Source organism: Cetorhinus maximus, chromosome 1 (assembly GCF_964194155.1).
Source record: "Cetorhinus maximus chromosome 1, sCetMax3.hap1.1, whole genome shotgun sequence".
NCBI classification, from domain to species: Eukaryota; Metazoa; Chordata; class Chondrichthyes; order Lamniformes; family Cetorhinidae; genus Cetorhinus; species Cetorhinus maximus.
This window is the reverse complement of record NC_135879.1, coordinates 59,393,996-59,417,598: the sequence shown is the minus strand read 5'-3', so window position 1 is coordinate 59,417,598 and position 23,603 is coordinate 59,393,996. Positions and strand designations below refer to the sequence as shown.

The 23,603-nt window shown below is 42.5% G+C and overlaps 1 protein-coding gene across 2 annotated transcripts in view; it reads left to right on the top strand.

The window, feature by feature from the left end:
* prmt9 (protein arginine methyltransferase 9) overlaps positions 1-23,603 on the top strand; it is a 99,048-nt gene that overhangs the window by 28,255 nt on the left and 47,190 nt on the right. The window contains exons 2-3 of one of the 2 annotated variants that reach the window (XM_078541132.1): positions 12,981-13,129; positions 18,832-19,068. In XM_078541132.1, coding sequence (XP_078397258.1) covers positions 12,981-13,129; positions 18,832-19,068 — 386 coding nt within the window. The remainder of the gene's footprint in view (positions 1-12,980; positions 13,130-18,831; positions 19,069-23,603) is intronic. The other variant, XM_078541141.1, reaches the window with a different exon arrangement.

Sequence of the window (23,603 nt, the reverse complement as noted above, 5' to 3'; positions counted from 1 at the left end):
TTGGCCCAACTCGGTGAAAATCCGACCCATGGATGAGGCTTTCAGTAGCTGATGGGCTGCTGTGAAGTCAGACAACATTACAGAGGTAGGAACGGAGAGAATATGGGGTTGGAAGCTCAGCTCACAGTCACATAGGATGTCGAGATTGCAAACAGTCTGGTTTAGCCTGAGAAATTGGTGAATAGGGGTTGGAATCAGTGGCAAAAATCCAGCATTTGTGGCACCTGGTGAAGCGTTTGAGCTGGTTGTCATCAGCATACTTGTGTAGCTGACTCCATGGCTGCAGATGCTGTTGGACAGGATGTAGATGAAGAAGAGGGGCCAATGGTGGATATTTGGTGGACTCAGGAGTTAATATTATGGGATGGGAAGAGAAGCCATTTCTAGAGATTCTATGGCTATCATCTGATCGATACAAATGGACAATAAGGTTGTGGGCCATCATTAGCTTCTGATTTGTATTTGACCTTCTGGCCCGGCAAATCCCTCACTTTACCATTACCATCAAATCCAGAGATCAACCCTGGTTCAATGACGAGTTCAGGAGAGTATGCCAGGAGCAGCACCAGGCATACCTAAAAATGAAGTGTCGACCTGGTGAAGCTACAACACAGGACCACTTCCATGCCAAACAGTGGATATAGCATGCGATAAATTCCAAGCTCTTTAAACTTTAAAGAAAAACAGTCTGCAGCTGTGCTGAGAGTTAAAAAAACCTCTCCTGGAGTGCTTTGATTGAGAGGCCTTTTCTGCAGGTCAGAAAAAACACAGCATCTGGTCATGCAGCTTCAACAGAATTCTTTGCTGTCATTTCTGCAGGGCCTATTATTATGTCTTTATGAATGTTTGCTGAGTTTCAAAAGCTACAATTATCTCAGCAGGGGTTCTGATTTCACCATTTGGTTGACAGTTTAAAGAGGCTATTAAAGGATTTGTGCCTTTGATGTAGGACCTGAATAGAAGTTTGTTTGCTTTTATAAGAGATTAACCACTTAAGTTTTAAAAGCTTTGAATGGGTTTTATGAATGCGAGTTGTTTTCACTATCAAGTGTGTAGGAGTAAGAAGTGTATTAGATTGTTAGAAGTTTTTTTTTCATCCCCACATGGCTCCTGAGGTCTACCCATGTTGGATACTGGGTGGGTGGCTGTGGAGGTAGCATGGAGGGTATGAGGGGAGGTGAGGAGTGTGAGGGGTGAGGGCTAGAGGATATAACAGTTTCTGAAACAACTGGGACCAGCACTTGCCCGCCCCCAAGGCCACCTACGCTCTGCTTCTGTGATCAGCAGGCCCGACTCCATTCCATACCCCTGGAGCGAAAATTGTGCAATTTGGGGTATATTTTACCCATGTGGGTCCATCAAGCCATGAAATTTCCCAGTGTTAAGGCTGCAGCATGGAAAGTGGGGCCAGTTTTAGCTTTGTGGGCAAGGGAAAGGAGGAGTTAAAGGCAGATGAACAGAGAGTCTTAATTTTTTTCCCAAAGAAGTTCGAGCTTCTTGCAGCTGTTGCTGGTGATGAAAGTAGAGGGGTTTAAGGAGGTGGTTGAATGTGAAGGGAAGAAAGCAGAGATTGCCTTTTTTCTTTAGGATAACCCTGGAATTATGGTTGACTTTGGCAGAGGAGAATGAGGCTGCTTACCCAAATTTAGTGATGGATGGCGAAATAATTTGTGTGGCGGTTATTAAAATCGGCATCCTTGAACCTGAGAAAGGGAATTATCCCACAGGAATTTTTATCCTCATTTTTCAAATGTTTGTGTAATGTGATTCTGCTAACTATTTTAATTTGTTTACTGCTGACTGTGCATAGACTGGTTAGTTGGAATATTCGCAACCTGTACTCAACCACCTATGGTTTGTAGCTATGTAAATTGAGACTGTGGAGTCTATTTCTTCTCAGACTTTGTTAATTGCATTTGAGCTGCTATGTAAGATTAGGTCTAGTCAGATAGAAAGGAATCTCTAATGTCCTACTGTTTGGTAATGAAGAAAGACATACTGTGCATTAAATGTGCAATGTCTGGTAGAAGAAGTTAATCATTGGGTGTTGCCGACATACCAGAGGGTGCGCAATTGTTGCATCTGGCTTTCCCTGCATTCTATTCCGATGGACAATTGGCAGCTTTATTTTAATTGTGAGAATGTCTTTTTGATTTCCTTTGTCCAGTTTGAGCTTCAAAATGGATGTGAGATATACATAAAAAGAAAGATTTGCATTTATATAGTGCTTTCCAAAACTACAGGATTTCCCAAAGCACTTTACAGCCAATGAAGTACTTTTGAAGTGTTGCCACTGTTGCAGTGTAGGAAACAAAATAGTTAATTTGCCTACAGTACAGCAAACTGCCACAAACAGCAATGTGATAATGACCAATGATCTGTTTTAGTGATGTTGATTGAGGGATAAATATTGCTTATTTATTGCTAGACTGCTCTTTTTGAAATAGTGCCATAGGATCTTTTACTTTCACCTGAGAGGGCAGTTGGTTTAATGGCTCATCTGAAAGACAGCATTGCAACAGTCCCCAATACTGCACTGGAGCATCAGCCTTGATATTTTGAGCTCAAGTCCTGGAGTGGGACTTGAGCCTACAAACTTTCATTGAGCAATAATTACTGTACTGAAATCAATTAAATCTGTTATGTAGATCTTGTGTTATTCAATTTCACTTTTTAATAAACTTGATTCTTAGAAACATAGGAGCAGGAATAGGTGATTTGGCCCCTCAAGCCTGCTCCATCATTCAACTAGATCATGGCTGTTCGTCTGCCTCAATGCTATTTTCCAGCGCTATTCCCATATCCCTTGATGGCTAGAAATTTATTGATCCCTGTCTTGAACACACTCAATGACTGAGCCTTCAAAAACCCTCTGGAGTAGAGAATTCCAAAGGTCATCTGAGAAATTCCTCCTAATCTTAGTCCTAACTGGCTTTCCCCTTATTCTGAGACTGTGTCCCCTGGTTCTAGACCCCCCTATCCAGCCAGGGGAAACATCTTTTCAGCATCTACCCTGTCTAGTCCCTTAAGAATTTTGTATGTTTCAATGAGATCACCTCTCATTCTTCTAAAGTCTAGAGAATACAGTCCCAGTCTCTTCAATCTCTCCTTATAGGACCGTCCCAACATCCATTGGTCTGGTGAACCTCCACTGCACTTCCTCTATGGAAAAAATATCCTTCCTTAGGTGAGGGGACCAAAACTATACACAGTACTCCAGGTGCGTTCTAACCATTCTTCAATAAATAAATATAGAAAGGGCTGGAAATACTTAGCAAGTCAGGCAGCATTGTGAAGTGAGAAACAAGATGGGCGGTATCGTCCCAGAATTGTACTAAGTGTAGTAGCAGGAGTGTAAAACAATGGGCGGAATTTTCCATGCCTGCTGGCATTGGGCGTGCTTTATGGTGTGAGCAGACAATATGGCGAGAAGGCCAAAAATCAGTTTCACGACGTTATGAAACCATTTTGTGATCATCCGCTCAGCCTGCTGATGGTGGGCTGCGTTTCCCGGCATCGGACGTCGTGAAGCTCATTGTAATACACCTGCGTGTCATTGTAAGGCCAGCCTGCCGGACTCACCCCCCCCCCCCCCCCCCCCCCCCCCCTGCCCCCCACACTGGATCATCTGCCAAAAATCACACCGACGTATTTCACAAATGCACATAAGTGATGTGCACCTGGCGGGCTGCACTCGCTCAGGACTTCGAGGTTTGTTTGTCTATATCTTGCTTCGGGAAGCACTCGCAGTCATCAGTGCCAGGCTTTGCAGACAGCACTGCAGCACTTGCAGAGGGGCTCACAGGCAGGTCTCTATCTACTAGACCAGCCATAATGTGGGGGTGGCTTTGTACGGCTGCAGAGTGAGGGCTGTACTGAGGAAGTGGGGGGTATCCCAGGGTTTGTGTGGGGGCACATGTTGATCTGTGCAAGTGGCATCAAGATGGTGAGGGCTGAGGAGGTAGTCTCCAGAGGAGATGGAGATGTGAGATTGTGTGTGAAAGAGTGAGTGGTGATGTCACTTGAGCTGGCAGAGAATGAGATGCCAGTGAATGTATGATGGGCTTGAGTGTGTGAGTTTAGAGTGATGAAATGGTTGCTTTACCTTGGAGGCATGGATGAGATCATTCATCCTCTATCTGCATTGGATGGCCAACCTCTTCTGTGCAGCATTGGCACTAATCACCACTGCCGTTGCCACCAAGCCAGACTGGTAATGTTGCTGCTCCTCCTGCGGCCAGAGCAGGGGTAGAGGACATTACGGTGAGGCTCCACAGCATCTAAAAGGCACTTGAGGGACACGTCTCTAAACCCGGGGGCAGCAGTCTTCTTGCCTTTCGGGGCCATGCCTTATTTGCAGCAGTCCTGGACTGGAAGCACTGAGAGGTGTGGATTCCGCCCACTATCTTAACCGCAATGGCGGGTTTTCGTGCCTTGCCGTCCCCTTCCTGTCTCATTATTTATACAGTCATGGGAAATGCGCTGCTTCACTGGTGAGCTTCCTCCAATTTGCTCATCATGCCGTCACCTCACCACTTCCTCACACCACGTGTCATATTTGAACTGCAGCTGCGTGCACAGCTCTCAATGCTTGAGCCCAGGACTGCTGCACAGAAAACATGGCCCCGAAAGGCAAGAAGACTGCAGCCCGCCATTTTTCTGACACCTCCCTGGAACGCCTTTTGGATGCCATGGAGGGCCGCCATGATGTCCTCTGACTGCAGGAGGCCCATCAGTGTCACCACTCTGGCTTGGAAGGTGGTTGCAATGGTGGTCAGTGCCAATGCTGCACAAATGAGGTTCACCATCCAGTGCAGAAAGAGGATGAATGATCTCATCCGTGACGTCAGGGTAAGGCAACCATCTCATCACTCTAAACTCACACACTCACAAGGCCATCACACACTTACTGGCATCTCACTCACTGCTAGCTCAAGGGACATCACCACCCATTCTCTCACACACACCCTCACATCTCCATTTGGCCTCATCTCCTCTGGAGACTGCCTCCTCAGCCTTCACCCTCTTGAGGCCACTTGCACAGATCAACATATGTCCCCACACACACCCTGGGATACCCCTCTTCCCAGTACAACCCTAGCCCTGCAGCCTCTTCCATTGCCTGAGGCCACTTCTCCCCCTTCCCAAGCAAGTCCTAGCCTTGCAGCCATTGAAAAGCCACCCCTTATGGCTGATCTGGTAAGTAGAGACCTGCCCATAAGCCCCCCTGAAAGTGATGTGGTGCTGCCTAGGAAGCCTGACACTGATGACAGTGAATGCTGCCGAAGCAAGGTAGGCAAACAAATCTCAAAGCCCCAAGTGAAGTGCAGCCCGCCAGGTGCACGTCGCTTATGTTCAATTGTGAAACACATTGCACGCTGATGTGCCCAGATTATCCAGTGTTGGGGGATGATTCTGACGGTTGCCAACGTTGGACAGTGGAAAAGGCGGCCTGCCATTGATGGGCGGAGCAGATGATCACAAACAGGTTTCACGACGGCATAAAACTGATTTTTGGTCTTCTCATCATATTGTCCGCTCACGCTCGCCATGATGCCCGTGCCAACTGGGGCGGAAAATTCTGGCCCATGACTCCTCTTCAGAACTGATTCTTGGCTAAATCTGATGATTTGATAGATGGTTATTCTTCCACTGAATGAAGACTAGGAGAACACAAGAGGTCTAGTAATCAAATTACAGCAGTAGCAGTATTCTGTTTGATCCTTTGCACTATTACGAGATATTATTCATATAATCATAGGTCCCAGTACTGAGGAGGCTATTTGGGCCGCCGTGTCCATGCTGCTGCCTGCAAGGGCAAATCGGCTCGTTCCACTCTCCCACACTTTCCCTGTAGCCTTGCAATTTTTTTTTCTCTCCAGGTGCTTATCCAATTCCCTTTTGAAAGCCATGATTGAATCTACCTCCACCATACTTTCAGACAGTGCATTCCAGATCCTAACTACTCACTGGGAAAAAACATTTTTCCTCATGTTTGCTCTGGTTCTTTTGCCAATCACCTTAAATCAGTGTCCTCTTATTCTTGACCTTTCTGCAACTGGGAACAGTTTCTCCCTAACTGTTCTTCACCCCCATGATTTTGAACACTCCTCTCAAACTTTTCTACGGAGAACAATCCCAGCTTCGCCACTCTGTTCACAAAACTAAAATCCCTCATCCCCAGAACCATTTTGTAAGTCTTTCGTGCTCCCTCCCTAAAGTCTTCACACCATTCTTAAAGTGTGGTGCCCAGAATTAGACACACTATTGCAGTTGAGATGGAACCAGTATTTTATAAAGGTTCATCACAACTTTCTTGCTTTTGTACTTCATGCCTCTGTTATAAAACACAGGATCCCATCTGTATAGCTTTTTAATCGCTTGCTCAACCTACCCTGCCATCTTCAACAATTTATGCACACAACTACACCCCCTACCCCGCCAAGTCTCTCAGTTCCTGTACCCACTTCAGAATTACACTCTCTTTTACATTTCCTCTCCATCTCCTTCTTACCAAAATGAATCACTGAGGAACATAGATGCAGGAGTAGGCCATTTGGCCCTTTGTGCCTACTCCAGCATTCAATAAGATCATGGCTGATCTGGTTGTGGTCTCAGCTCCACTTTCCCTGGACTCCCTTACCTATCAAAAATCTGTCTAACTCTGTCTTGAATGAATTCAAAGACCTAGCCTCCACTACTTTCTGGGGAAGAGAATTCCACACACCAACGACCCTTTGGGAGGAAAAGTTTCTCCTCATCCCTTCCTAAAAGGGAGACCTCCTACTTTTAAACTATGTCCCATAATTTTAGTCTCCCCATAAGAGGAAACATTCTCCAAATATTCACCCTACCATGTCCCCTTGGGATCTTATATGTTTTAATAAGATCACCTCTCATTTTTTTGAACTCCCAGTAGGTATAGGCCTAACATGTTCAACCTTTCTCCATAAGACAACCCCCTTCTTCTCGGGAATGGGCCTAGTGAACCATCTCTGAACTGCTTCTAAAGCGATTATAAACTGCACACAGTACACCAGATATGGCCTCACCAAGGTCCTGTACAGTTGTAATAAAACTTTCCTACTTTTATATTCCATTCCTCTTGCAAAAAAAAAACCAACATTCCATGTGCCTTCCTAGTCACTTGCTGCACCTAACTTTTTGATTCATGTACCAGGACACCCAGATCCCTCTGTACTACTGAGTTCTGCGCTCGTTCTCTATTTAAATAGTATACTGCTTTTCTATTCTTCCTGCCAAAGTGAACAAGTTCACATTTACCCACATTATACTCCAGCTGTCAAATTTTTGCCACTCGCTTAACCTGTCAATATCCCTTTGTAAATGCTCTACCTCCTCTAGACAACTTACTCTCCTACCTATCTTCCTACCATGGGCAAAGTTAGCAACCGTACATTTGCTCCTTTTGTCCAAGTCATTGATTATAAATAGTTGAGGACCCAGCACTGATCCCTGTGGCACTCCACTAGTTACAGTCCCATCCAAAAAGGACCCATTCATCCCTACTCTGCTTCCTGTAAGCGAACCAAACCATGTGCTCTTATTTTGTGCTGCAACTTTTGACGTGGTACCTTATTAAATACTTTTTGGAAATCCAAGTATACCACATCCATCGTGTCCCCTTTATCCACCTCGAATGTTAATTCGTCAAAAAACTCTGACCGATGGGCCAAGTGGCCTCTTTCTGTGCTGTAAAGTTTCTATGAGTCTATCATTAGTTAAACACGATTTCCCTTTCACAAAGCCATGTTTGTTCTGCCTGATCAAATTGTGATTATTTAAGTATCCTGCTATAATCTTCTTAATAATGGATTCTAGCACTTTCCCTATGACAGATGTTAGGCTCACTGGCCTTTAGTTTCCTGCTTTCCGCCTCCCTCCTTTCTTGAATAAAGGTGTTACATTAGCTATTTTCCAATCTGCTGGAACTTTTCCAGAACCTAATGAATTTTGGAAGATTATAACCAATGCATCTGTTATCTGTGTTGCCACTTTTTTTTAAGACCCTACGATGCAGGCCATCCGGTCCCAGGGACTTGTCAGCCTTTAGGTCTAATAGTTTTCCTAGCACCCTTTCCCTGGTGATGGTGATTATATTAAGTTTGTCCCTCTCTATCGCCTCTTGATTTTCGAGATTCTTTGAGAAGTTTTCTAAGTCCTCTACCATGAAGACAGACACAAAATAGCTGTTCAACCATTTCTTTGTTTTCCATTATCAATTCCCCACACTCAATTTACCAACACTCGCTTTAGTTACTCTTTTCCTATTCAAATGCTTATAGAAACTTTTACTGTTTTTATATTACTTAGCTTTCTCTCATACTCTGCTTTCTGCCTCTTTATAATCTTTTTAGTCATTCTTTGCTGGTTCTTACAATCTGTCCAATCCTCTGATCCACCACGAATCTTTGCAGATTTGTACAGTGTTTCTTTCAATTTAATACTATCCTTAACTTCCTTCTTTAGCTACGGATGATGCATCCTCATCAAAGAGCCTTTCTTTCTCACTGGGATATATTTCTCACACTTCCCTGCATTAAGTTTTGCATAAGGCACATTTCCGTTGTTAAACAATGAACTAATTTACAGGCCTTGACGTTCAGCACAAGGTAATTGCCCGAAAGTCACAATAGATGGTTTAATTTTCTTGAAGCAACTGTTAGAGGTTTTGGTTGGTGGTTGACTGGATGTGTACTGAGTGTGCTGCTAATCTTGTTGGAGAATGGCAATATCATTTGGTGATATTTGCTGAAGTGTACTTTTGTTTTGGCATTATGGGATGACTTGCATTTCTTTCCCTGGCTCCCAATTTTGCTCTTTTCTTTCCTGAAGGTAGTCATGTGCCAGTGTATAGTTAAGGTTCTGGCAAAGTGCCTGTATATTACCCAAGTAGCCACTGCTTTTGTTTGAACTTAAACAGTGAGCAATGGCAGGTTATTTAACCTTGGGGGAAGCAATGCAGATGGACCACAACTGATAGCAAAAATCTTAGCATGGAGCAGGATCAAACCTGACACCTGATATGTAGCGTGGAATCATAGAATAGAGTCATTGGGTTGGATTTTCATTAGGCTGGGGCAACGGGAACAGAGGCACCTAAGGCTGCAATTTCCGGCTACTGGCTAGTGTGCTGCTCTGTTGCTACGGCCCTGCCTCTGAGCTACTTTGCGGTAGGTTGCATCGGTGGGGGTGGGGAGGATGGCTAATGGCCTCCCAGCAGTGGGTAGCCAATTAGGCTGATTGAATGGTCCATTTGAGTCACTGATCAAAAGCCACCTGGAATTTTTCAGATGGCATGCAGGTTCCCCAAAGTCTGGCCCCAATGAATGGGAGCAGCCTTTCAGGAGCCAAGTGCGGGGAGTGGGGTGGGCAGGGGACGCCACCAATGCTTCATTCAGCTAAAACCCCCTTTCACTCCCCTCTGCACCACCACCATTACACCACTCCCCCCGCCTCCCCAGCAGTCAGGGTTGTCAGAGGGCCACAGTTGCGGCCACAGGCAGTTCTCTGGAGGAGTTCCCCATCCACTATGACAGACTGGTGGCTGTGGCCACTTTTCATTTCAAACTTTAAAAATTCCTCAGAGGGCACCTCCATCTTGCAGCGCCCACTCTGACGTTGAGGCTGCTGGTCTTCCAGTGCTAGATGGCCTTCTCCAAGCTCTCCCACTGGGTCCTGCCATTGGCATTTGTGGGTCCTGACCCACATTTCATACTGACAGCTGATCGGGACCTGGGAACAAAATTCTTGCTCCTAGAATAGTACAGCACAGAAGGACACCATTTGGCCAACTTGAATTTTCACATTTGTAACTTTAGAAGAGCAATCCAATTAGTTTCAGTCTCACTCCCACACCCTTTCCCCATATTCTTGCAATTTTTCTCCTTCAAGTATTTATCCAATTCTCTTTTAAAGGCCTTTATCGACCTTGTATCCACCACCCTATCATCTGATGCATTCCAAATCCTAACTGCTCATTGCATAAAAATGTTTTTCCTTATGTCACTTCTGGTTCTTTTGCCATTCACCTTAAATCTGAGCTTTCTAGTTATCGACCCTTCAGCCAATGGAAACAGTTTCTCCTTATTTACTCTATAAATTCTTCTTGATTTTAAACACCTTTTTCAGAGCTGCTTTTGGGCTTCTTGCTCTAAGGAGAACAACTTCAGTCAATCCATATAACGAGTCACTCATCACTGGAGCCATTCTAGTAAACCTCTTCTGTACCTTTGTCCAGGGCACTTCACACCCTTCCTAAAGAATGGTGTCCAGAATTGGACACAGTGCTCCAGCTGGGGCCAAACTGGTGTTTTATATACATTTAATGTAACTTCCTGGCTTTTGCATTCTCTGCCTCTATTTATATAACCCAGGATCCTATATCCTTTATTAACTACTTTGTTAACCTGTGTTGCCATCTTTACAGATTTGTATACAAACATTCCCAGGACTCTCTGTTCTTGAACCCTGTTTAAACTTATAGGATTATAAAATTACACGTTTCATTTACTTGGGCAAATATTTTTGTGGTATGCTGCAGTATTGTGTAAAATTAGGTCGTTAAGCCAATTCCATCCCACTTGATAATTCCATGCAACTCTTTACACATGTTTCAATTAGAAAAGATAGCTTGCTAATGATCCCCAGCGACCAGAAAGAGAGAGCATGTCATTCAGCCTGTGATTTCCTATTAGATATTCAGTATATTGCCTTTCCAGACAGGAGATGAAAATTCCAAGCAAATGTTACTTGCACCTAGTTGAGTGCCCACTGCTTTGAGTAGTGTACCCTCTTGTTTCATCCTTGGTAAACTAAATTCTATTTATTTAAATTGAGTAAGTTGTGCACTGTTTTTACAGAGGGAATATATTGCAGGTATACATCTTCAGAACACAAATTTAATTTTGCACTTGTTTTTATCCTGTTTCTTATTTTATTTACACTTTGAAGACTTCATTTATGCCAGGGAAGTGGAACTAGAGTAGATTCTAGAGCAGCTGAAGAACTAGCAGATGTAGTGGACAATGGGCCAAATGACCTCTGTGCTGTAGTTCTATGGTTCTGTCTAGTTCAAAATAACCTTTATTCTTCAGTAATGGTTTCTGAGCATTGTTTGAATTAAGTAAGTATTCTGCTGCTTTATTGCTCTTTTTAAGTTTGCTTTATTTTGTAGGAGAGGGTAACAAAATATCCTTTTGCAGTTGTCAAGACTGAAAATAGATATATGCCTGCATTTTCAAAGCTGTAATGTGGGACTGTCAGAAATCGAAAGACTTATAAAAATATATAAACTTTGTTCTTCAACAATGTTCTACTCCAGACAGAAGACAGTTTGAGGTTTTATGTAAAATATGTGTTAACCTTTTGCATACTGAAAGCAGCTTTCACAGTTGCACATATTTTCTGTAATGCAGCAACTGCAAAATGCAATATACATGTGCAGTGCTGGATAATTTAAAGAATTAAGAAAACGGATTGAAAACCAGGCTACTGCATGCTGTTGAATTTGATGCTGGTTCTTTATTGGAATCCTCAAATTAAAGAAGAAACTAGGAAGAAATTACTTATTAACTCGTTATGTCTGGCACAAATAATAAAAATATTTACAACTAGGAGTTTAACATTGGGCCGGAGCAACTGTTTTGCACTGTCAAGTTCCTTTCAGCAGCTGTCTTAAAAGCGCAGGACATTTGTGACATGTGAACAAGGCATGTCCTTAACCACTGATTGAACAATCATTAACAAGCAGCACTGAGTCTGAACGAGAAAATGCCAATAAGAAGATGGAATTCAAAGTCAAATCAGGTGCAGAAAGAAATAGAGAAGGAAAAAGATTGGATTAAGAAAGAGCAATAAAAGACACAGTATTTTTTACATTTTTAAAAATTCTAACAATTAATTAATCTGAAAGGCTTGTATAAGTTCATTTTCAGTGTCAGAGAGGTTGCTGACAGTAGTTATGACTAATCACACCATTAAAAGGGTGCTTACACTGGAATGAACAAACCCTTACATTTTCTGGCGAGCTTAGCTGGTATCTATGAGGTAACTACAGGAACAAGCTGTTCAATGTATTTGAATGGTGAGACAGACAACGAGATGCTGCTCTCATGAATCTTTTTCAGGACTAGCGTATCTCCTACACAGTAACTTCCAGATTTCCACATTTAACTTCGCATGTGGGGTCATCGGATGTTGCTGTCTGATTTTCATGTCAATAACAGTGAATGCTGTTAGCTTTATCATTATTTTTACAGAAAAACCCAGCCCATTATGTTTTAGCCCAGAAAGTGAGCTTTCAAAGGCTTTTTGATCAAACTGATAGTTTCAGTTGCAGTAGGTAGTTCCAACTCTCAACAAAACACACAGTAAGATTGAATTATAGGTGGCTCCTTCTTTGGAACATGGGAATTGTTAGATTGTAAAACATCAATTCCAACTAAGATAAAAGCAAAATATTGTGGATGCTGGAAATCTAGAAGAAAAACAGAAAATGCTGGAAAGACTCAGCAGGTCTGACAGCATCTGTGGAAAGAAAAGCAGAGTTGACGTTTCGAGTCCGCATGACCCTCCTTCAGGGCTCTGAAGAAGGGTCAGAAGAAGGGCCATATGGACTCGAAATGCCAACTCTGTTTTTCTCTTCACAGATGCTGTCAGACCTGCTGAGTCTTTCCAGCATTTTCTGTTTTTCTATCAACTCCAACAAGTTTGCCTTCTATCATCCTGGTAGTGACATAATACAACAACAATGGATTTTACCAAATTGACCATCATGAAATAGGAATGCAACTTTTGTTCTGAATGTTAACATGCTTGCCTAGTCATGGATAGTTTAATACCTGATCAGGAAGATTTGAATCCTCGTGTCCAATCTGACTTATTGCATTTGGCTTTGCTTTAATGTTTTTCCTTCTTCATGAGTTTTACTTTAGTTGTCTTTACCTCTGAAACTACAGGAATCGTTCCAACACACACTTTTTAAATGGGCAGAAGAACTTGATTCTTTAAGTCGGATTCAGGATATATTTGACTGCTATGAACAGGCCTTGGAGCTCTACCCCAATAATGAAGTAATATGGAATAGTATGGGAGAACATTTATTTAGGTTTGTGAAAGTATTTTTCAATTACATTTGAATATCTGTTATATCGGATGGCCATAAGTTACCACTTTTATATAACTTCTTAACAGCTGTTACTGTGACCTCCCATACTCCTCAAGGTCCGCATTGCAATGTTGTATTTGAATCATAGTGAATGAGAAAATGTGTTTTTATTGAGATTTACCTTCCAAAGATTCTGGTATTAAACATGACCAGGATGGTAGTAGTGCAGATATATGTATGACTTTTTATTTATTATTGTTATTCCCTTCAGTATGAAATAAATCAATCGGGAGATGACAGAAATGAATTCAGTTGCCGTGTCAATACTTACTACCTAGACGCTCAGTAGCCACTTGGATAACATAGTACAAGTTTGCCAGTACCCCAGAGATAGAATAGAGATGGGAAATTTTAAAAAAAACAATTATTTGTTGTTAAGCAGCTTATATAGTTAATGTTTTCTTTTTAAACAATGATTGATTTATAGGATGGTAGTAATGCAGATATATGTATGACTTCTTATTTATTATTGTTATTCCCTTCAATATGAAATAAATCAATCATTGTTTAAAAATAAAACATTAACTATATAAGCTGCTTAACAACAAATAATTGTTTTTTTTAAATTTCCCATCTCTATTCTATCCCTGGGGTACTGGCAAACTTGTACTATGTTATCCAAGTGGCTACTGAGCGTCTAGGTAGTAAGTATTGACACGGCAACTGAATTCATTTCTGTCATCTCCCGATATTTTCATGCTTGAACTTTCCAGCAAGGATCTCTGGGCAGCAACCAGAGATAACCCCCCGCCTTCATAGGGCATGGAGATAAATGATAGTCTGCCCTGCAGTCCTGGCTGACAGCAGCAATGCAGATGGACTAGAAACGGAATCTAGGGCCTTCTGATCAATGTGGGCTACTGCTGCACTGCAAAGTAAAAGGGTATGCAGTGGCATACACTACATTCCTGGTACAGAGCCTTGCCCTGCAGGGATATATATTAGGAAATTGCAGGTACATCCTCACGATTTTCCATCTGTTAAAAGTAAATCATGGGAGAGCCCTTGATTTCATGGTGCTTGCTTCTGGCATTTGTAAATTGTACCCACTGGAGAAGCAAGGAAGTCAAGTGTATTTTCAGATAGAATGTAAAGTAACTGTCTCACCAACAAGAAACTTGGGGGGGAAAATTAGCCCTCCACAGCATGCTGGATTGATTTCTGGGAGGGGTGTTAAAATTTCAAGTTTGAAACCTGACCCCAACACTACTTGAACATGCTTAATAGAGGCAGAAATGACTTCCTTGCTCTTGAGAAATGGGTTAGTAATTTAAATATGCTAATAAGGCTATGTGCCACAAATTTGAACAGACTTTTAATTTTAACTCCTGGGGGCTGCGTTATTCGGGTCTCAGGAAATTCAGTAGGGAGGTGAGAAAGACCTGATCGAATAGGTAAGAGTCTTTCTAGCAATGTTTATGGGCCAGGAGGAGGCAGGAGTGCTTCCTTCCCCCAGTCCCCCAAATAAACCTGCTTTACTCCTCCCCCCTCTCCTGCGCAATACGATCTGAAGCCTCCCTGCATCCATGATCTCTCCTTGACATGATATGTTCAACTTCCCCATACCCGCCAGATTCTCTACTCCCAGGTTGCAGCCTGGCAGCGCGTCTTCCATCAGCCAACCAGCCAGATTCAGAAGTCACCCTACCTTCCGATATGGTTGACTGCCAGCCAGGAAATAGAAAAAGAAAATTCAAGTGAGGTCCTGTTTTAAATTTGACGAGACCTCTGTGTTACCTGCATTTCCAGGTTTCTTAGCCACTATGATCACCCTCTCTGCCACCTTGTAAATGTCAAGGCCTGACTGGTATGCAGATATAAGGATCATATGAAATTCTAAAATCAGCTTTGAACGAACAGAGATTTTTCAATACTCATGTTTGCTCGCGCCTAGTTTGTAGGACTACTTCCACAGGCGGGCCCATACTTTTAGTGAACAAATAGCTTATCTTGCATACTAAGTAATCTGATACACCCAAGTGTACATAGGGTGATTAGTAAACTAATTTGCTGGAAACAGTGGAGGCATTTTTAATTTTCGGCATGGCAATTGTGGATTGCCACCCATTATACACCCTATTGATTTTTCCTTTCCATTGACTCCAGTGGAAATTGGTTAGGTATAACAGGTGGTCTATCTGCAACTACCTGTCATCCAACCCTGGTGAAAGTTTTTTAAAAATTCAAAAGTATCTCTGGACACCTCCATCTGAAAGGACACAAAATACTCCAGGAAGCTGGGGTGGTTCTGCTTGGAGCAAAGGAGGTTGAAGGGAAATTTTCTGGGGGTGTACAAGTTACGACAGATTTAGATATGATCGACAGAGAAAAGCTGTTCCCGCTAGCTGGTGATGCAAGGCAACATCGATTTAAGGTTTTGGGCAAGAAATGCAGGGGGGAGGTGAGGAAGAACTTTTTTAATGCAGCAAATGGTAATGAGCTGCCTATGAGAATGGTGGGAGTGGAGACAATCAATGATTTCAGAGGAAATTGGATGGGCACTTGAGGGCAAAGAACTTGGAATAGAGTGAGGGAATGAGACTGACTTGATTATTCTACAGGGAGGTGGCATGGATGAAATCGGCTGAATGGCTTCCTTCTGTGCCATTTTGACTCTGTGACTGTATAATCTCTCAGTCTATAAACTAAAAATCAGGTTTATTAAAACGTAAATTAAAGAGGATTTAAAAAAAACCCAACATATTCATCAAATTACATAAAAATAATACTTTAAAAAAATTTGCTCATGGGATTTGGGCACCACCTTCTCAAACTGCTGTGGTCCATGTACTGTATGTACATCCACAGTGCTGTTATGGAGGGTGTTCCAGGATTTTGATCCTGTGACAGTGAAGGGACGACGATATATTTTCAGGTCAGGTTGGTGTGTGACATAGAGGAGAACTTTCAGTGACAGGTATTCCCACGTGCTTGCTGCCCTTGTCCTTTTAGGTAGTAATTGTGGATTTGGAAGGTGCTGTTGAAGAAGCCTCACTGAGTTACTGCAGTGCATATTGTAAATGGGACACACTGCAGACACAGTGATGAAGGGAGTTAATACTGAAGATGGTGGATGGGGTTTCATTTAAGTGAGCTACTTTGTCTTGGATGATGTTGAACTTCTTGAACGTTTTTTGGAGTTGCACTCATCCACGCAAGGAGACAGTAATCCATCACGCTCCTGACTTGTGCCTTGTAAATGGTGGAAAGGCTGTGGGGGGTCGGGAGGATGAGTCAATTGCTGCAGAATTCTCAACCTCTGACCTGCTCTTGTATCCAAAGGGAGGTGAGAGTCACTGCTTTTACATCAAGGCAGCATTTGACCGAGTGTGGCATCAAGGAGCCCGGGCAAATCTAATGTCAACGGATATCTGGGGGAAGACGGTTCACTGGTTGGACTCATGCCTAGCACAAAGGAAGATGGTTGTGGTTTTTGGAGGACAGCCACCTCAATCCCAGTACATTGCTGCAGGAGTTCCTCAGGGTAGTGTCCTAGGCCGAACCATCTTCAGCTGCTTCATCAATGACCTTCCCTCCATCATAAGGTCAGAAAGTGGGGATTCCGCTGATGATTGCACCATGTTCAGTACCACATCGCAACTCCTCGAATACTGAAGCAGTCAGTGCCCATATGCAGCAGGACCTGGACAACATTTAGGCTTGGATTAATAAGGGACAAGTAACATGTGTGCCACATGAATGCCAGGCAATGACAAACTCCAACAAGAGAGAATCTAACCATCTCCCCATGACATTCAATGGCATTATCATTGCTTAATTCCCTGCAATCAACATCATGGGGGGGTTACCATTGACCAGAAACTGAACTAGACCTGCCATATACATACTTTGGCTGCAAGAGCAGATCAGAGGCTGAGAATTCTGAGGTGAATAATTGAATAACTGACCTCCTGACTTCCCAAAGCCTGTCCACCATCTACAAGGCATAAGTCAGTAATGTGATGGTATATTCTCCGCTTGCCTGAATGAGTGCAGCTCTAACAACACTCAAGAAGCTCGATATCATCCATGACAAAGCAGCCCGCTTGATCTGCACCCTCCTCCACTAACTTTCACTTCTCCTCCACCACCAGTGCTCAGTGGCAGCAGTGTGTACCATCTACAAGATGCACCAACTCACCAAGGATCCTTTGACAGCACCTTCCAATCCCACAGCTTCTTACCTCTTAGAATGATAAGGGCAGCAGACACATGGAAAGACTAGCACTTGCAAGTTCCCCTCCAAGTCACACACCATCCCAGCTTGAAACTATATCGCCGTCTTTCATGGTTTTGGAATTAAAATCCTGGAACTCCCTTCACAGCAGCACTGTGAGTTTACCAGCATCACATGGACTTCAGTTCAAGAAGGCAGCTCACCACCACCTACTCAAGGGCAATTAGGGATGGGAAACAGATACATCCACAGATACATCCTGTAAAAGAATAAAATAATTTATGTGGCTGGTCAGTTTCTGGTCAATGGTGACTCTTAGGATACTGATGGTAGGGGACTCAGTGATGGCAATGCTGTTGAACCTCAAGGGTAGGTGTTCAGATTTCCTCTTGGAGATGGTCATTGCCTGACTCTTCTGTAGCACATAAGTTAATTGCCACTTACCAAGCCTGGATGTAGTCCAGGCTTTGCTGCATATCGGTACAGACTACTTCATTATGAGTAGCTGTGAATGGATCTGAACACTGCAATTATCAACAAACGTCCCTAATTCTGAACTTATGATGGAGGGCAGGTCATTTGATGAAACAGGTGAAAATGGTGGGCCTAGGACACTACCCTGAGGAACTGCTACTGCAATGTTGAGGGCTGAGGTGATTGGCTTCCAACAATAACAACGTGTGCTAGGTATGACTCCAACCAGGTTTCTGACCCATAGTTTAAACCTGTTCCAATAATAAAAATAACTCTGTAAATATAACGGTAAGGAAATTCTTTCACTTTGAGTATTCCCATTTGCTCATTCACTAAAGAATCTGTGCTATTGGCTTGATTTGTATATGGTACTATACAATACTGTAATTGTTCACAAGCATTCAAAGCTGATCCACAGGAAATCACTTCTTGCCATGGCACACTTGTTAGTCAAATTATCACAGGAGGCTACATGAGACCCAGCCTCAGGCCATTCATCTTTAAGGACAACACAGAAATGAATATCTGGTGAATAGAATTCCATCCTACTGGGACAGGCATTCAAAGTTAATGGCTCTGACAATCAAAAGTTAATAGCCCTGGCTGCCTTCACAACCATGTCTTAGGTGTCTAGCCAACTTATATAAGACTTGTTTATGAGCAAACCATATAACAGGTGAAAACAACTCCATTTGAACCACTTCCTAAGTGCAAGACCAGGTAGTGTATATTGTACAGGGTATAGACAAACTACTTTCAGGCAGCAACAATCAAATTGAAATTACTGTAGTACTCTATATAACAGATGATCTGTCCAGTCAGTTAAAGCATTGTTAATTGATTCTACAGATGGATAATAGCTAATAGAAATCATTACTTTCTTATGAAAATTGTAAATGTAATAGTAATTAAGCAAATATCTATGTTTTGAAAGTTAGTATATCCAAAAAATAAAGTTAATTCTGGGCTGTCTTCTTTGCTCTGCGAGCAGTATGGGGTTCCGAGATGAAGCGGCTGGCTATTTCCACAAAGCTGTTAAGCTCAATCCTGACTGTGCAGACGCAAGAGAGAATTTTTATCGTGTTGCCAACTGGTTAGTGGAACGCTGGCACTTTTTAATGCTGAATGATAAGAAGAGGAACGTTGCCTATCAGAGAGCAATCCGGAAAGCAGTGCAGTCTGGTTGCACATCTGTTCTGGATATTGGAACAGGAACTGGCATTCTCAGGTCTGTACAATTTCCCTGCATGTGGTTGTCCTGATTGCAATGTCTGTTTGTAAAGGAAATGTGTGTGTTTCTACAGCAAATATGTATCTGTGTCTCCATATTATAAAGATGGGATTTGGAGGGGCAAAGCTCCAAATGGGAGAAATGAAAAGTGGCATGACTAGGTGAAAGGAAGGGGAGAAGACAGGTGAGAAAGGGCTAAGAGAAAAACAAAGGGAGATGGAGGTGATAAGCCTAGGTTTGGAGCAACTGCCAAAATATGCATGCAAATGAACACAGTCCTGTTCATTAAAAGAGTTCAGGGAAGAGACATTATGAAAGAATCCAGAGTTGAAGTTGTTAATTGTATCAATACGATCCCAGTAGGGACCATAAATGTTTAAAGAGAAATTTGAACACCCAGTGATTAACTGAAAGAAATTACCCCACAAGATTTCATGTTTTTAAACAAAAACAACCTTTTTTTAATATTTAAGAATATACAATGAAGCAAACACTAGCATCGTAGGTGACCAATGTCCTGTTCAGAAGGGCCAATGAATTCATTCAATTCACAACATATGCTCATAGCCAGATTGCTAGAGCACTTGGCATCAGGGGCCATCATGTGCTTCCACAAGATTGGTACATGAGCCACGGGCAAACTAGCATAGGGTAAATAAAGTCAAGGAGTTAAATGTGTGGCTCAAAGATTGGTGTGGGAGGACTGGGTTTCAGTTCATGGGGCACTGGCACCAGTACTGGGGCAGAAGGGAGCTGTTCCGGTGGGACAGGCTTCACTTGAACTGTACTGGGACCAGTATCCTGGCGAACTGAATAACTAGGGCTGTAGAGAGGGCTTTAAGCTAAATAGAGGAATGGTGGGGGGGAGGGTTCTAGAAAGGGGATATGTAGGCTTACAAAGCAAAAGGACTTGGCAGCCTTGCAGGGCAGCTATTTAGGTAATGATACCCTGAGTGTGACAGGAAGGGACAGAGTGTACAAACATAAAAAAACAGCAGCAAATAGGGTCAAAGGGGGAAAAAATGGTAAAAAGGCAAAATTAATGGCCCTTTACTTAAATGTACATAGCATTCGGAACAAATTAAATGAATTAATGGCACAAACAGAGGTAAATGGGTATGATCTTACAGCCATTACGGAGACGTGGTTACAAGGAGATCAAAGCTGGGAACTAAATATTCAGGGGTGTGTGACTTTTTGAAAGTACAGGCAGGAAGGACAGGGTGGTGGGGTAGCTTTGTTAGTACGAGATGGAATAAGTATGATAGCAAGAAAGGATCTTGGATTGGAAAATGTAGAATCCATATGGTGGAGGTAGGAAATAACAAAGGGAAGAAGACACTGGTGGGAATAGTCTATAGGCTTCCTGACAGTAGCTATACTTTAGGACAGAGAATAAATCAGGAGATAATGAGAGCATGTAAAAAAGGCAGTACATTAATCATGGGTGACTTTAATATTCATGTAGATTGGGAAAAGCAAATTGGCAGAGGTAGACTCAAGCAAGAATTCATAGAGTGTATTCGGGACAGTTTCTTAGAACAATATGTTATGAATCCACCAGGGATCAGGCTATTTTGGATCTGGTAATGCGTAATGAGGCAGGTTTAATAAATGATCTCAGAGTGAAGGATCCCCTTGGAAACAGTGACCATAATATGGTAGAATTTAGCATTCAGTTTGAGAGTGAGAAACTTGAGAAACAACTGTGCTACACTTAAATAAGGGTAATTACAATGGAATGAGGGCAGATTTGGCTGGAGTGGACTGGGAAAGCAGTTTAGGAGAAAAGACGGTTGATGAACAATGGCAGGTGTTTAGGAAAATAGTTCATGACTTTCAACAAAGCTATATCCCAGTGAGGAAGAAGGATGCAAGGAAGGGGATAAACCAACCATGGTTAACCAAGGAAGTTAAGGACAGTGTCAGATTGAAAGAAAAAACATACAATGTGCAAAGATTAATGGTAAGCCAGAGGATTGGGAAAGTTTTAAAAACCAACAAAAGATGACCAAAAAAATAATAAAGAGGGAGAAAATAAACTTCGAGGGTAAACTAGCAAGTAATATAAAAACGGACAGTAAGATCTTCGTTAAATATATCAAAAGGAAGAGAGAGGCCAAAGTGAACCTAGGCCCCTTAGAGAATGAGACTGGGGAAGTTACAATGGGGAACCAGGAAATGGCAGAGGAGTTGAATAAATACTTTGCTTCAGTCTTCATGGTGGAAGATACTAATAGCATTCCAAAAATACTAAATAATCAAGGGGCAAAAGTGGCGGAGGAAATAAATACGATAACTATCTCTAGAGAAAAAGTACTAGGGAAACTAATGGGGCTAAAGGCCAATAAGTCCCCTAGACCTGATGGGTTGCATCCTAGGGTATTAAAGGAAGTAGCTACAGAGATAGTGGATGCACTGGTAGTAATCTTCCAAGAATCCTTAAAGGATTGGAGAACAGCCAATGTAACACCCTTATTCAAAAAGGGAGGGACACAAAAAACAGGTAACTATAGGCCAGTTGGCTTAACACCTGTCATTGGGAAAATGTTGGAGTCTATTATAAAGGATGTAATAGCAGAGCATTTAGAATTACATAATCTAATCAAACAGAGTTAGCATAGCTTCATGAAGGGGAAACCACGCCTAACAAATTTATTGGAACTCTGAGGATGTAACAAGCAGGATAGATAAAGGGAAACCAGTAGACATAATATATTTGGATTTCCAAAAGGCGTTCAATAAGGTACTGCACGTAAGGCTACTTAATAAGATAAGAGCCCATGGTGTTGGGGGTAGTATATTAGCATGGATAGAAGATTAGCTAACTAATAGAAGACAGAGAGTTGGGATAAGGGGGGCATATTCGGGATGGCAACCTGTAACTAGTGGAGTGCCACAGGGATCAGTGCTGGAGCCTCAATTATTTACAATATATATTAATGACCTAGATGAGGGAAGTGAATGTACTATCGCCAAGTTTGCGGATGACACAAAAATAGGTGGGAAGGCAAGTGGTGAGGATGACATAAGGAGTCTACAGAGGGATATAGACAGGTTAAGTGAGTGGGTAAAAACTTGACAGATGGAATATAATGTGGGGAAATGTGAGGTTATGGACTTTGGCAGGAAGAATAGAGGAGCTGAATATTATTCAAATGGAGAAAGACTGCAGAAGGCTGCAGCACAGAGGGATTTGGGAGTCCTTGTGCATGAATCCCAAAAAGCTAACAGACAAGTTCAACAGATAATAGGGAAGGCAAATGGAATGTTGGCCTTTATTTCAAAGGGAATGTAGTATAAAAATAGAGGAGTCTTGCTAAAGCTACACAAGGCACTAGCTAGACCACACTCAGAAAACTGTGAACAATTTTAGTCCGTTATCTAAGGAAAGATATACTGGCATTGGAGGCAGTCCAGAGAAGGCTCACCAGGTTGATCCCGGGTATGGAGGGATGTTCTTATGAGGAGAGGTTGAGTAGGTTGGACCTGTACTCATTGGTATTTAGAAGAATGAGAGGCGACCTTATTGAAACATATAAGATTCTTAGGGGGCTTCACAGGGCAGATGCTGAGAGGTTGTTTCCCCTTGTGGGAGAGCCTAGGACCAGAGGGCATAATCTCAGAGTAAGGGGGCGCCCATTTAAAACAGAGATGAGGAGGAATTTCTTCTCCCAGAGAGTAGTCAATCTGTGGAATTCTTTACTGCAGAGGGCTGTAGAAGCTGGGTCGTTAAGTATATTCAAGGCAAAGATAGACAGATTTTTAATCAGTAAGGGAATTAAGGGTTATGGGGAAAAGGCAGGAAAGTGAAGTTGAGGATTATCAGATCAGTCATGATCTCATTGAATGGCACAGCAGACTTGATGGGCCGAATGGCCTACTTCTGCTCCTACGTCTTACGGTCTAAGAGCATCATTACCTCATCTACAAATCTTTGCCTGTTCTGAATGTGTGTCCACCTCTGCCAGCCTCTATCCGGAGCTACCTCACTACTCATGTCCTCTACCCCATAGAACATCCCAGAAGGCCAGGAGGAGCAGACCTTTATCACACAGGATGAAGTGTGTGATTCCCTGCCTCCGCGGATAAAGGCTTTATGATGGTATATAAGTCACTGAAGTTGTGAGCCAGCAGCACATCACTTCTTGCACTTGTACATAACCTCGGCTAATCTCCTTGGCACATCATTTATGCGAAGGCCAGCAAATGCTGCATGTTCCATCATGTTGCATTGCCCTAAGAATACAATCAGGCCACACACATTACCATCCAGTAAAGACTGACCTCTAACAAATTGCTACATTATTGCCTGAATAAGTCAGATTTTCCTCAGTAGCCTTCATTCAGTAATGACTGCCAACCATGATGCTTGACAGTGCAATATGCCCTCTGAAGGAGGTCATTCCAACAAATGCACATAATACCAAGTGAGCAAAATATAAGATGATATTATATAGGTATACACATTTGCATAACTTTGCAGTGACTGAACACTCGTGCCACCATTGTGTTCTCTTTAGGTCTTAATT